Source organism: Nothobranchius furzeri, chromosome 5 (genome assembly GCF_043380555.1).
Source record: "Nothobranchius furzeri strain GRZ-AD chromosome 5, NfurGRZ-RIMD1, whole genome shotgun sequence".
NCBI lineage: Eukaryota > Metazoa > Chordata > Actinopteri > Cyprinodontiformes > Nothobranchiidae > Nothobranchius > Nothobranchius furzeri.
The window spans coordinates 3979484-3995611 of record NC_091745.1 but is presented as its reverse complement, the minus strand read 5'-3'; the positions used below and the strand labels follow the sequence as shown (position 1 = coordinate 3995611).

Genomic DNA, 16128 nt, shown 5'->3' with positions numbered 1-16128 from the left:
TCCAAAGCTGGTCTTTTAAAAAACATTTGACCGTGACAATTTTTTTAAGCAGACGTAGCAGTAAAAAGAGAAGCTCCATAACCAGAAAAGCACTTGTTACTCTGTAGGATCACAGTTCTCCTGAGACGAGGCAGCAAAGAGGTGACGTATCAGCTGCTTCACCTAAGAATGTCTAACAGTTCAGACTTATTCATATTAATCAAAACAGCTCTCTGCTCATTTTACATACGGGTTCAAAGCAGAAGCTTTTAGAGGAGGATCTAATCTTATCGCTGTCTCATGCTCTGGATAGATGAACAGTTCCACTTTCTGGAGGACGGTCTTTTCCTTGTAAACTGGTGTAGAGTAAAAAGGGAGGGAACGCTTTTCTATGCTTTCCTCTATGGGGAGGAAACAAAACCAGAGATAATTTTGTCCCCCAATAAACACTAAACCAGTCTCTTGACAAACCACAGGCATTACTTTTTCCTTCCCAGATGATGAAACTGTAAGTACTTCTGCATTTCCTCTGCTCATGGTCCAGTATGCTCATCCGACCGGCCACCAGAGGGCAGCGTGACCCCAGCAGCTGCTGCAGCATCTCCAGCTGAGAAGGCAGCTGGCAGAGCGGTGGATAATTTAAGGGCATCAGCAGAGAGGCTGTTTGCCCGAGGGCTCCATGTATCAGGGACTCTGTTACCAGTAAACAAGCAAGCTGCATTTGTGTACAGGTTACAAAGGTCGCCTGGAACAGAAACAGGTTTCAACATCACTTCCAGGAGAACCCTATAAAAGCTCTTAAATGTCTTTTTAAAGGGCTTAAATTATCAAATTAAATAAGTTACTGTATTCAAGGATATGTGCATGATTTTACAAAACTTTTCATGCACTGTGACCCCCCCCCCCCCCACCCCTACACACACACACACACACACACACACACACTACCTTCATTTGGTCCTGATGCTGCCAGAACTGCCAAGCCCTCTGGTGCAACATTTGGTCCATAGCTCTGTTTGTGTTCCCCAGAGCCAAAGGAGTCTGCACACAAAGTCTGTACCAGAAAAACCAACAGAAAATGTTTAATAATCGATTCTAGCCTAAAAAATTGAGTTTGAAGTTGATCAGTCCTGTGTTTTCGCTCTCACCCTGTTCCCGTCTCGGACTGATCTCAGCACAGCAGAAACATCTCAACTCAACTGATTATTTTTATGATTTTGATCCTATGAAAGCAAAACCTGTTAAATACTCTTTTCCACTTGGATGCAATATGAAGGACAGCGATGACAGGTGCTGTAACTAGACCGTACCGTAACAGGTCATCCACAGGGAGGCATCCTCTTGGCATAGCACATCCAGATCTTGCTTCACAGCGTTTTTCCCCCAAAAGCAGCCAGCGAGCCAGAGGGTTACTACCCGCAGGCCCACTAACAGCTCTCCTGGAGTTTGTGGATTATTTTTGCCAGATCATGATTCCAGGCCTGGTTTTAGGCACAGTGAACAGCTCCTGTCGAGCTGAACAGAAAGATTTCATCTCAGAAGAATCACCAACAGTGTGTTTGAGTGAAACCTCCCCTCCATGGATTTAACGTCTCTACACAGCACAATAAACATATGAACTAGTTTCTCCTCAAAGCTGAAGAGGGAGGCTTGAATGAGAGCCACCTCAGGAGTGGGTGATATCAGAATGATGAGGTCAGGAGGATTCCTGAGCTGCAAGAGCCTCTTCATGGAAAAGTCAACTTTCCCTATCACCATTTCATTTGGATTCATTTTCATTGATAGATATTTGCCTTTTTAAAATCTAAAACATGACGGACACGCCATGCCATCCCCCGGCCCTCAGGACAATGTAAAGTTGCAAAACATGTTCAGCATTTAAGAAGACTGAACAAAGTTAAAGGTGCATTATGTAGAAATGAAGTAAAAATGACATCCTGTGGTAAAATGTGGTTACTGCAACAACTTTTAACAACTCTGGGGCGTTTTGCCAGCTGTCGTCAAATTACAATAAATGGCGCTGCAGCATTAGCATTAGCTCGCAGGAGACATGTCAACCCCACAGCAGTTTTGCCCCCCCCCCCCGTTTTGAAAGGAGAAAAACTGAAATCCAGCAGCTGGATATGAGGTATGTTTCAGTTTGACCTTCCTTCCAAAATGACTGAAACATTAGACTCTTCTGGGATCTGTTTCCTCATTCAACATCTCAAGCTGTGGGGAAAACATGCTCTGCAAATGCTAACAAAATCTTGAAAAATACTGAAAACATATAGGACATGTCAAGTGTTCGCCTTTCATTTTGTTGATAAAATCCATAATGGGTTCATATTAGCTTTTAAGGTCTTGAGCAGCTTTAGAATCAAATATTTATGCCACGGTTCAAGAGCTTAAGACAAGAGTAACACAAAATGAAATGTTGGCTTACTTTGTTTTGCTTCAAACCAACGGTCTCATTTCCGAAATGTTGGTGCACGAATCTAGTTCTGTTTAATGCAGAAAATACTAAAACATAAAATCTATCCACCCATCCATCTATCCACCCATCCATCTATCTATCTATCTATCTATCTATCTATCTATCTATCTATCTATCTATCTATCTATCTATCTATCTATCTATCTATCTATCTATCTATCTATCTATCTATCTATCTATCTATCTATCTATCTATCTATCTATCTATCATCTATCTATCTATCTATCTATCTATCTATCTATCTATCTATCTATCTATCTATCTATCATCTATCTATCTATCTATCTATCTATCTATCTATCTATCTATCTATCTATCTATCTATCTATCTATCTATCATCTATCTATCTATCTATCTATCTATCTATCTATCTATCTATCTATCATCTATCTATCTATCATCTATCTATCTATCTATCTATCTATCTATCTATCATCTATCTATCTATCTATCTATCTATCTATCTATCTATCTATCTATCTATCTATCTATCTATCTATCTATCTATCTATCTATCTATCTATCTATCTATCTATCTATCTATCTATCTATCTATCTATCTATCTATCTATCTATCTATCTATCTATCTATCTATCTATCTATCTATCTATCTATCTATCTATCTATCTATCTATCTATCTATCTATCTATCTATCTATCTATCTATCTATCATCTATCTATCTATCTATCTATCATCTATCTATCTATCTATCTATCTATCTATCTATCTATCATCTATCATCTATCTATCTATCTATCTATCTATCTATCTATCTATCTATCTATCTATCTATCTATCTATCTATCTATCTATCTATCTATCTATCTATCTATCTATCTATCTATCTATCTATCATCTATCTATCTATCTATCATCTATCTATCTATCTATCTATCTATCTATCTATCTATCATCTATCTATCTATCTATCTATCTATCTATCTATCTATCTATCTATCTATCTATCTATCTATCATCTATCTATCTATCTATCTATCTATCTATCTATCTATCTATCTATCATCTATCTATCTATCATCTATCTATCTATCTATCTATCTATCTATCATCTATCTATCTATCTATCTATCTATCTATCTATCTATCTATCTATCTATCTATCTATCTATCTATCTATCTATCTATCTATCTATCTATCATCTATCTATCTATCTATCTATCTATCTATCTATCTATCTATCTATCATCTATCTATCTATCATCTATCTATCTATCTATCTATCTATCTATCTATCTATCTATCTATCTATCTATCTATCTATCTATCATCTATCTATCTATCATCTATCTATCTATCATCTATCTATCTATCATCTATCTATCTATCTATCTATCTATCTATCTATCTATCTATCTATCTATCTATCTATCTATCTATCTATCTATCTATCTATCTATCTATCTATCTATCTATCATCTATCTATCTATCTATCTATCATCTATCTATCTATCTATCTATCTATCTATCTATCTATCTATCTATCTATCTATCTATCTATCTATCTATCTATCTATCTATCTATCTATCTATCTATCTATCTATCTATCATCTATCTATCATCTATCTATCTATCTATCTATCTATCTATCTATCATCTATCTATCTATCTGTCTATCTATCTGTCTATCTATCTGTCTATCTATCTATCTATCTATCTATCTATCTATCTATCTATCTATCTATCTATCTATCTATCTATCTATCTATCTATCTATCTATCTATCTATCATCTATCTATCTATCATCTATCTATCTATCTATCTATCTATCTATCTATCTATCTATCTATCTATCTATCTATCTATCTATCTATCTATCTATCTATCTATCTATCTATCTATCTATGTCTGTCTGTCTGTCTGTCACAGTTAAGAGGTAGTGATGCGTGTTACAAATGTCCCACATGTGCTTTTACTTATTGTATAATAATAATTATTGTAAAACTAGCTGGAGGTGGATCATATCCTACCATCCACCATAGCTAGAAGATTCCTAAAGAAATTTTAGAGGAACCTGCCCGATACTAGATAGTGGCCATAATGATCTCATTCTCCTCCCGTGTTAAGCCACACCCCTGACTTTATCTCAATCCCCCAAATTAATAAAGCCTGATTAATACTTCAGCTCTGAATGGACTGAAACGTACACAGACTTATCACAAGCAAACTTCTGCGCAGGCAGCAGAGCGTTGCAAAGCAATTCCTCGCCAGGACAACAGAGGGCGTAGCGATTTTCTGCGGTATCCTGCTACCATAACACTCTTGTATCCAGTCCCACGATAGTGTATTTACTAATGTGTTCATATATTTCAGAGACTTTATAACATGGACAAATTAGTCCTTCATTCTCCTCCACCTCTTCATGTGGTCACCACATCTAAACCCACGTTTCCCGGTCTTTCCATCCATGTTTGCTCCGTATTTTGTACTCCTTCAGTCACGGATAAATCAACATTCATATTTTCAGACTTTTTCCATGATGCGCTCTTCAATCTGTTCTGGGTCTGCTGCTAAATCTCTGTTTACTTTTTAATGAAGCTGTTGACAAATGTACAGGAAGCGGCGTCCTGACCAATCACAAGCTTGCGGTCTTCATCACTTTCGACGGATGTTTAAAATTTTGGGCATGTCTCCGTCACCCTCTGCGAGCCTGATGGAAAGCCCTTGTGCCAACGCATGATGGCGTTGCGTGTCTCCGCACCGACGCAGACGAAGAAGTATAAATCCAGCTTAAGTAATTCCCCTGACTTAATAATCTCATTCCCTTTGATGCACTGATTATTAAATTATTTTACTCAGCTCTACAGAGCAGACACTAGAGCTGATGAAGACATGAGATTGTCTACATTGCTGCAGTTATGCTGCTCATCCACCTCTTCAGGACTAAACTTCTATGCCTCAAGTTGAGTCAGCTCAGGCAGCAACTTCAGGCCAAGCAACTCGAAACCAAAATGATGCTCATCACCAAAATTACTTAATGAAGATATCTTTATTTATGTTGTGTTTGAAACAAGGCTGCACTTATAGCGCTTCCATAGGGCCGGCTCCACTCTGCACACATATGGTAGGAGGTGTTCACATGCGGGTAGCCTGGTATTTTTTCGTGCGCAACCGGTCATTTTTTCAGCCATCTTATCAAGGAGGTCTGCCTCGGGCTAAACTGCCCCAACTCACCTACTGCCGACTGATTGGCCAGCTCAAATGCATGCCTACCTTTAAGGGAGCGTCCGATTGGCGGTTGGAATCAGCCAGCAGGGGCTTCCCGCATACGTGATTCATTATCATTCTAGAAACTGAGGAGTAAACATCGCCTCTTCCTGAAGCGGTCTCTCTGTCTGAGGAGCACCCCCCCCCCCCCCCCACACACACACACACAGCGCTGCCAGGCTTGAGCTGCCCTGCAGGAGGACAGGCACAGTCTGGATACAATATCAGAGCCAGAGTCTCCAAAAGCAACACAGCTAACGGCTGTAGAGAAAGAATAGAGGATAATTCTGTCTGGATGTGGATGGAGCTTTCATTTTACAGCAGCCTGATCATCATTTAAATACATAAACCATCCCACGCTATCACCATAATGAAGTAAACGTGCAGTAAGTTTCACTTTTGTTAGCAGAACTAGCTGAGATGATCAACTGGAGCGATGCAGAGCTCCAGGAGCTTCTCTCCATTCAAGCTGGAGCTCAGATCACCAGAGGCTGCACAGGGACTGGAGGACAGACACCGTTAGGAGTGGCTTCCTGAAAAAGCTCAAGTCCAAATTTTGGCTTATGTCCTTTACATGTAAGCTTAAAATCATCACCTGCTCTTCACCAGGCTGAGATGGACACCTCTGATGGGACAGATTGGGAACTGCCCACGTGTGCATAACACATTAACAAGGATCATCTCTTAGAAACAGTGTAGAAATACAGCCTTTGTTCAGGTGGAACCTCATCAGACCAGGAGTGAAGGCAACCCAGGTCAACACCTGGTCGTAGCGACGTTGAGGCAAAGCAAGCAACTCCACAAGGAGCGAGTCTGCAAGTGGAGAGCTGAGAAAGGTTTGCAGCTACAGCAAAGTAAGAAGCTGTTTTCTTTGCAGTAAACGAAGGATGATTGGGCACGTACATTTAAAAGCATCAATGCACAGAAAAAAATTTGTTCATTCAATTGTAAAATATAGCTGCTCAAATGAAACTGGCTCCTTTTGTTACTTATGGATGAAATTCTAAAGAAAAAGTGAAGATTTTAACAACAATCTCTAACTCAGAAAGCCTCTTGGATCCAAACAGGTTTCACTAAGATTTGTGTCTGCTTGCTGTTTGTACCAGAGATGTGATTTAGCAAGGCTCCGATGTTTTCAATGTTTTATTTTCAATTTCTATCAAGTACCAAGGCAGACAATACTTCATAATCAGGCTTTAATGCTCAATTCAAATATCAACACACGCACATGATTTGCTCAAGGTGCTTAAAATCAATCTTATTGTCTGGAAATTTCTGATAATGGATAAGATTGGAAAAGAAAAGTGTAAGAAAATGAAATTAGATTGTATTGAAACTGTTTTCTATGATGTTATTTTGACAGCAGACCTGTTCGGATGCTGGTTGTGATTCTGTGCTCTCCCTGAAAACCAAAAGCACAGCTCCCTGGAGACTCGACGGGTCAGTCGAGGGCGGTGGACGAGTGGAGCCTCTTGATTTTTGCAGACCACAAGGTTGACAGAAGGAATTCTTGTGCAGCACAGGATGTATGACAGCAACTGAGGCCCCGAACATTGAACTGGCATGAGGACCCCAAACAGGACAAGTTGGCAGGCAAGGCCAGATGGGCAAACTGGGCACAGGCCCAGGGGCCCACAGCCACAAGGGGGCCCACGCAAGCAGCAGTCTTTTTTCATTTTTTTTGTGCCGCAGTCTTAATGTTGGAGAAAAATGTTGAGAAGTAATTAAAATTGTGCCCACATTTTCTAAGTCAACACACATTTCTTTTAACAACAGTGGTTTTTGCATCTTTATTGCCTGCTTCAGCCCTCTCCCCCCTCCCCCTGTGCAGTCGCTGCAAACTCACTGATGCGCCTGCAGCCTCTCAGAGTTCCTGCTGCTCTAAACATTGAAAGAATCATTTAATTTTCTGTTGCTCACTTCTGATTACCTTCAATGGTGTCTGTTTGTTGCAACCACCAGGTACAAAAACTAACTTGTTTTTATTTGACAATTTTTTCTGTCCTGTCTGTTTATTATCTTCCTGCATCTCCTCTCAATCCTAAAGAAAAACTGCTACATGGCTTCATTTATATTCACCTTATGAGTTACCTTTGAACTGCAGTTAAAAAAGATCTACCGACCGCAAAAATAGCGGAGTGCGCACCAGGCACCGGTGAGGTGAAGTCACCGGAGGACGAAACAGCGTATCCGCTCTGCAGCAGTAAAACACATCAGGCACAAATAAAAGACAGAAAACATAAAAGGATATGAGCCAACATAAACGATGGCGTGTTACAGTTGTTTTTGAGGTGGCGACACTTTGAGAATGTTACTATGGCCGTTCTCAGGACGCATCTGTCTGGAGCGCACGAACATCAGAGCTCTAAATAGAACCATGATCGTTTTCGGGCTAAAAAATAGTCTACAGTCCATCTTGTGGCCCTGCGGATTTTTCTAACTCTACCTGCACGTCTTATATGTACCTCTCACCATTCATAAGGGTACCGCACCATCAGCTATGTCAGCCCAGACAAGAGCAGAGCAAATAGAGAAAGAATAGAGGATAATTCTGTCTGGATGTGGATGGAGATTACATTTTACAGCAGCCTGATCATCATTTAAATACACAAACCATCCCACGCTATCACCATTATTTTAATTGGTGCGTTTGTGTGTGTGTGTGTGTGTGTGTGTGTGTGTGTGTTTTCCACTTCAAACACTGGTCTAACCAACCAGACGAGCGTGTCCAGTAACATATTAATGTTACAATTAAACAGTTTCACTTCATGTAGGCTAGGAACATTTCACCTGCCGTGGCCCGACCGCTTCTGCTCCACATAAACGTGCGTGATCAAATGTCTCTACAGGTGCTTTCTGAGCTGAAGAGGCTATTCTGCCTCAGACAGACTGGGTGCGTCATGCGTTTCCATATTGGAGACGGGAACAAGCGCTATTCAGCATCAGAGAACATTTTTCCAAGTGACAGATCCCTCAGAGAGACAGGGTTTCCAGACCGCTTCAGTGGGAGGAAATCTTACCGCATCACTGTGGTTCTGCGCTGCGCTGCGAACCCCTTTACAGCTCTTCAGCCCACTGTCCCCCGTGTGCGCTGCGAGCTGCGCTGAGCACAGTGTCCAGTATAAAGCTCTGGTGTTCTGATGGGAATCTTTTCTTGATTTATTTAGTTACCTCCGCGATGTGCGTAACGATTAAAATGTCAGCTCATCTGTGTGCGCATCAGTGTGCGTCGGCCGAGGTATTCTTTCAAAACAACCAACATCCTTGAGTTCATCCGTCAAAATAAACAGTCAAATGGAAATATCTGCAACCTGCCATTTAACTGTTTTGCCTTCTTGTGAAGATTGTTGCAAAGAGAAACAATTAAACTTGATTAACCCCAGAGCAATGCACACTGCGCTGTACTGACTGTAAATGAGGGGAAACGATTTAATCGGATCCTTTTCTTATCTTTTCAACATGGTTTAATGTAAAGTTTCACTGAGTACAAACTTTAGTCGCACCAATCTAATGAGACAGAGCCTGGATTTGTATTCTGAACACTTTAAACGTGTTTAAAACGGAGACATGCGTGACACGTCTAAAGTTCGCACCTGCTTAGCTATTATGGAAATTACACTAACAAGATGAATAACATGAAATTATTTTAGGCACAGACAACATCCCTCACACTTTTGAAAAGCTTGCAACACGCCAGCTACCAGTTACAAATTGTGAAGGGGAACAATTTTCACAAATGGCAAGAATTCTGCTTCTTTTCTAAACTCACAAACATCTGTGAGAAACAAAACCATCTGAAAGTCAACATCTGTGGATTCTCTGAAAGTTTCCATGGAGTCCATGACAAACTTTTTTTATCATTGACCCTATCGTCTAATCCAGGGGTGTCAACCTCATTTTAGCTCAGGGGCCACATTGAGGGAAATCTAGTCCCAAGTGGGCCGGACCGGTAAATAAAAAAAAAAACCTTCAGATTGTTTTCTTTGTTTTAATACAATCAATATAAAACAAGGCTGGAGCCTGAGGACAGTAGTACAAGTACAACACCTGAAGTGTACTTGAAAATTTGAAAAAAAAAAAAAAAAACTCAACAAATTAAAAAACATTCCTTAGTGATTCAAAGAGCTTACAGATCACATGGCAAGATCAGTTTCACTTAAAGTATATTTGACTCATTTTACTTTACATCTTTTAGCTTTCACCAGCACATCAACATCAGAAGTCACATCCTGAGTGACGGCCAACTTCAGGATGTGATTCAAGTTCTTGTGTGAGTCTTGAGCGCAGCTTTGTTTTATTTATACTCATTACAGAGAAAACTTGCTCACAAAGATAAGTTTATTTTCACTCTACATTGTAAAGTATGAAAATAAAGTTTACACAACCATCTCGCGGGCCGGATTTAACCCGCTTGCGGGCCGAATCCGGCCCGTGGGCCGCATGTTTGACACCCCTGGTCTAATCTCACAGCTGAAACAAGCATCCTTAATAATCTGCACACAGGAAGCTTACTGATGCTGTAGAAAAACAAAAGGTATAATCATTTCTTATTAATAAAACATTGTCGCAGCACTAAAGCAGCAGAAAAATGAGATTTAGCAATAAATATGCAAAATATTTACATTGTTTTAGAGCCTTTTTGTTGTCAGAATCTGATAATAATTTTAGCTCTTCACTTGGAAAAAATGGATCCCATCGTGGTTTGAGTGGTTTTGCCATAGTGTGTCTAGGGCTGGGCAATAAGGCGAAAATGCATCGTTATCGAAACTTCTGACTCTTGAGATCAATTTCCCCATGTCAATAAATTTGATAATAAAAAATGAAAAGATGTGTGTAGGATGGCAACATTCATGTCCCTTTAAGAATCTGTACCACCTTGAGTCGCATAAAAATGTGACTCAACGTAAAACATGTAACAGCCCCATCTAGTGGACAACTTTTGTTTCTGTGCATATCTGTAGTTATCGTCCATTTATTGTTATTGAGGTTAAATTTTCAATATATCGTGACATTGATTTTAGGCCATATCGCCCAGCATCGGTAGGTACAGATCTCCTGTCCTCTTTTTTGGAAATGGAAATATGATCACCCTACTCCAGAGGCAGTTGATGGGTGCCGGCAGGCCAAGCAGAATGAGTCTCGGGCTGTCGAGGAGGCAAAAATTCAGGCATGGGAGGAGTTCGGTGAGACCATGGAGCAAGATTTTCATACATCTTTGAGGAGATTCTGATCCACTATCCAGTGCCTCATGGGGAAAGCAGTGCTCTACCAACATTGTTTATAGTGGGGATGTTGTGAATTGGTGGGCAGAGTACTTTGAAGAGCCCCTCAATCCCACGGCACATTTTCCAGTGTAGAAGTGGAGTCTGGGGACTTTGGGTTGGGCTCTCCAATCTCTGGTGCTTAGGTCACTGGGGTGGTCAAAAAGCTCCTTGGTGGATGAGATCCTCCTGGAGTTCCTAAAGGCTCTGGATGTTGTAGGGTTGTGTTGGCTGGCACGGCTCTGCAGTATTGCGTGGACGTCGGGGGAAGTTCCACTGGACTGGCAGACCAGGTTGGTGGCCGTAGAACACTGGACCAGCTCTATACTCTTGGGGGGGATCCCAGAGGGTGTGTTAGAGTTCACCCAACCAATCTACATGTGTTTTGTGGATTTGGAGAAGGCATCTGACCGTGTCCCTTGGGGGGCTCTGTGGGGGGTAGTCCAAGAGCATGGGGTATCAAGCCCATTGATACAGGCTGTTAGGTCCCTGCATGACTGGTGTAAGAGCTTGGCCCACATTGCTGACAAAAAGTCGAGCTCGTTTCCGGTGAGAGTTGGACTCCACCAATGCTGCCCTTAATCACTGATTCTGTTCATAACTTTAATGGACAGGATTTCTAGGTGCAGCCAAGGTGTTGAAGGGATCTGTTTTGGTGGCCTCAGGATTGACTCTCTGCTTTTTGCGGATGATGGGGTCTTGTTGGCTTCTTCAGACCTTGATCTCCAGCTTTTGCCGGAGTGATTCATTGCCGAGTATGAAGCAGCTGGGTTGAGAATCAGCTCCTCTAAATCCAAGACTATGGTCTTGAGGTTGAAAAAGGTAGAAGGCCTGCTCCAAGTCAGTTATGAGATCCTGCCTCAAGTGGAGGGGTTTAAAGCCCTCTTCACAAGACACACATGTGCTGGCAATCAGCGTAATATTACCACAACGATGTGTCTTATAAACGCGCCATGCCGGCATGGTCTGTTGTGGTGAAGAGAGAACTGAGCTGGAACTAGAAGCTCTCGATTTACCGGTTGATCTACGTTCCTACCCTCACCTATGGTCACAAGCTTGACCGAAAGAACGAGATTGCGAATACAAGCAGCCAAATTTAGTTATCTTCATGGGCTGGCTGGGCTCTCCCTTTGAGGTAGGGTGAGAAGCTTGGTTATCTAGGAGGGGCTCGGAGTAGACCCGCTGCTCCTCTGCATCAAGAGGGGCCAGTTGAGGTGGCTCGGGCATCTAGTTAGGATGCCTCCTGGACGCCACCGTGGTGAGGTTTTCCAGGCACGTCCAACCGAGGGGACACCTAAAGGAAGACCCAGGACATGCTGGAGGGACTATGTCTCTCAGCTGGCCAGAGAAGACCTTGGGATTCCCCCGGAGGAGCTGGTCCAAGTGGCTGGGGAGAGGGAAGTCAGGGACTGTCTGCTTAGGCTGGAGCCTCTGTGACTTGACCTCAGATAAGTGGCTGGAAAGGATGGATGTGTGTTGAAATGAGTTAGAAATACTTACTTGCATTGGATTTTCTCAGTTTTTGAAGATGCTTTTTGTAACGTGTACAGCTTGTCCTCATCATCCATACACCATTGGCCGTCTCAGAATTATGAATAGAAATCCATAATGGTATAAAAGTGTTAGAACACATTTTAGTTATGTTTTAATTGCTCTAATTATCTAATATATTTTCCAAACATACTGGAAAGGAGAGAAGAGGAGCTCTAGATGTGGTGTAGTCCACATCACTTGGTAAACGGTATTTACCAAGTAAATACCATGAAAATGATTAAAGCTGTAAATAACAAAGGTCTAGTTTAAACTCTTCCTCCTAAGAGTAATTTCAGGAATCTTTAGAGAAAACCACCTGGTCTGGCAATATATTTTTTATTGGACACATTAAAAATCACATTCATGTGATCGTAAACTTCACCTTAAATGTTTCACCAGTTCGGAAAGGTAGCCTACTCCAGCATGGAAGATCTGTGAGGTTTCACCTGCTCACCAAGGAAGCTTTAGATCCATTTCCAGCATTTTAATGGTTTTCAAGTGTATTTTAACGATGCCACTCTCTTACTAAGAGTTAATGGTTGCCAGGCAACAAGATGCTTAGGTTTTGAGGCTCGTGTGCATCGCTTTGAAGCGTTGCCTTCAGGTGCTAGCAGAAATAACATCTAGTTCACTTGTGTTGTTTTTTAATGCCTTCTTTCTCTTTTCTTATCAGATAGTGTACAATCTTTAAAATAGCCTGTGAGCTATTTTATGTTTTTTATGACGTTTTGTATGACTTTGTTGCCTGAGAAGACAAGAATCAGCTTTTTTCTGCCTGATTTTCATCAGCTGCAGATAGGCGAGCATGTGAGGGGATGAGCATATGTAGATCAGGTAGAGAAACGTGACTATGATGTTTTTGATCCCACTCTGGACATGTAACTAGGAGTAACATATATATATATATATATATATATATATATATATATATATATATATATATATATATATATACATACATATATATATATATATACATATATATATATATGTATATATATATATATATATATATATATATACATACATATATATATATATACATATATATATATATATACATATATATATATATATATATATATACATATATATATATATATATATATATATATATATATATATATATATATATATATATATATATATATATATATATATATATATATATATATATATATATATATATATATATATATATATGACTTCACTTACTTGTGCAGTATGGCAACATTTTGCAACACATTTAATAACCTTTAACGGATATATTATGAAATCAAACTCACAAACCATTGGACAGATTTTAATTACACGTCACCAATAGACTTATTCCAATGAGCACATAAATACAGGTTTTTACATCGTACTCTCTGACATTAACAAAAACTAAACTGCTGCAAGGATTTTATTGCACATTAAAATTTTTCAAGCAAAGTTCAAGTTCAAAGTTCAACCAAATTAAATATTGCTCGTTTACTTAAGAAGCTAGTTCTTAATCCCAGATATATATGTTTTAAGTAAAGCTGCATGCAAAAGCCACAAATAAAACGCTAAACCAATTTTTCTATCATGTTTTGTGTTTTAATCAAACTCATTTAATTCTGAACTGCTCAAGATGATGGTTGATATCAGTTTCTCTGGTAATTCAGTTTGTGTCTGTTCTGCAATGTCTGAAGTGTTCTGCGTCCACATCCCGGAGGTCCTGTCCAGCCAGACGGGATGGGCTGCTGCATGTGATGTTGTTATAAATGGTGATCGTAGTGTCAGGTTCTTCACCCTCTGCGTGGGTCTCTACTTGTCGAGGTACTACCTGTGGCTTCATTAGGCTGTAGTTTCTCAGGGGGAGCGTGCTGCAGTCACATTTCCAACGGTTTCCAGACAGCAGAAGTTTCTCTGTGCTCTCAGAGAAATTAGGCACAATGCTTGTGAAGAAATTAGCTCTCAAATCCAGATAAAGCAGATGTGGAAGCAGCTGCTTTGTCCCGTTCTGCAAAAACTGTCGACATTCATTGTTGGACAACAGCAGATATTCCAAGTTATTGAGGCCAGAGAAAGTGTTGGCTGTAAGAACCTCCAGCTTGTTGAAGCTTAAGTCCAGTCCCAGAAGGCCAACCAGATCCACAAAGCTCTGATGTTCCACCACGGATATGTTGTTGTGTTGAAGGAAAAGCCTCCGTAAACCAGAGAGGCCGCTGAAGGCTTGAGCTGTGATCCTTGTTAGGCAGCCTCTATCCAGGTGGAGACTGTGAAGCTTGGACAGACCTTTGAACATGTGATCAGGCAGACTCAGAAAGCAACTTCCAGACAGGTTAATGACAGCTACATGAGACAGACCTGTGAAACTACCCATCTGTGCCTCCTGCACCTGGTTGTGTTCTAACTCTAGGACCTCCAGGTGGCCAAGCCCCTCAAAGACCCTTTCCCCGAGAGCTCGAATTTTGTTGTAACTGAGTCGTAGTTCTTCCAAGTACTGCAGATCACGGAAAGTCCTGGGCCCCAGGGTGGTGAGAGAGTTGTTGGAGAGACGCAGGACGTGAAGACTGTGCAGACCCATGAATGTGTCTTCATGGAGGGAACTTAGTTTGTTGTTTGTAATATCCAACCATCTGAGTGACTTCATGCCTACAAATGCTCTGGGCACCACTGTCACAATCTGATTCTGGCCCAGGTACAGCTTTTGCAGCTTACTGAGTTTAACAAACACGTTGGCTTTAATCACCTTGAGGTAGTTACCACTGAGGTCCAGTTCTTTAAGCTCACCAAGGTTTTGGAAGAGCTGTGGCTGCAAGTAAGCAATTCTGTTTCCTGCAAGAATGAGTTCCCGCAGACCTTGGAGGTCCTGAAAAGCTGTTTGTGGTATGACCGTTAGCAAGTTCCACCCTAGATTAAGAAGCCACATGTGGGAGAGCCCAGAAAATAATCTTTCATCAATGCGGCTGATCAGATTATTGTGCAGGCTGAGTGAAGCGAGGTTAGGCGTGTTCTGGAAGAGTGTAACAGGTAGCGTTCTGATGCGATTCCGCTCAAGGTGAATATGCGCCAATGACCTGAGGTTTCGGAAAGCCTGAGGGTCAAGAGTTGTCAACTGGCCGCTCTGGAGATTTAAAAAATCCAGATTGGTAAGCTCTCTGAAAGACGCAGGTGGAAGGGTGGTGAAAAAGTTTCCATCCAGCCAGAGGGAATGGGTCGATGGCGGCATGTCGGTCGGTATTCGTGTGAAGTTTCGAACACTGCAGTACATGTTGAGCTCTGAGGTGAAGTCATCAGGCAGACATGTGCAGCCCTTAGAGCAAGGAATGGGATCCGGAGCCACCCTGTCTCCTGTGTCTGGGTCTGGCAACACCAGTGATGCTCCCAGTACCACCACCACCACCAGTGCAATGGTTTGCATACCAGCTAACGGTAGAAGAACAATGAAAAAATTAAAAAGAGAATCTCTACAGGATATCAAATTCTAAACAAATTTTGAATGTTCTTGTTCAAATGTCTAAAGTTAATTTCCTACCTTCAGTCAAACAGGTCTTAATTTAAAATGGACACGCCGTGAACCTCTGATCCGTGTGAAAACGCGAATGCGGAATGGAAAGGCCGTCAAACTCTCAAACTTTTGTAAGCCACTTGCACAGAATGTGCACCATTAACCCC

General features: G+C 41.0%; 1 protein-coding gene across 1 annotated transcript; it reads right to left on the bottom strand.

Moving 5' to 3' along the window:
* Positions 1-13770: 13770 nt before the first annotated feature.
* igfals (insulin-like growth factor binding protein, acid labile subunit) lies at positions 13771-16128 on the bottom strand. The gene is made up of 2 exons (XM_015948587.3): positions 15989-16128; positions 13771-15879 (listed from the first exon to the last, which is right to left on the bottom strand). Exon 2 carries the CDS (start codon positions 15872-15874, stop codon positions 14129-14131), a length of 1746 nt encoding a protein of 581 aa, XP_015804073.1. The 5' UTR covers positions 15875-15879; positions 15989-16128; the 3' UTR covers positions 13771-14128.

What these genes read in the sequence shown, in the direction of transcription:
- igfals (XM_015948587.3), bottom strand. Translation starts at nt 15,874, where the DNA reads ATGCAAACCATTGCACTGGTGGTGGTGGTGGTACTGGGAGCATCACTG.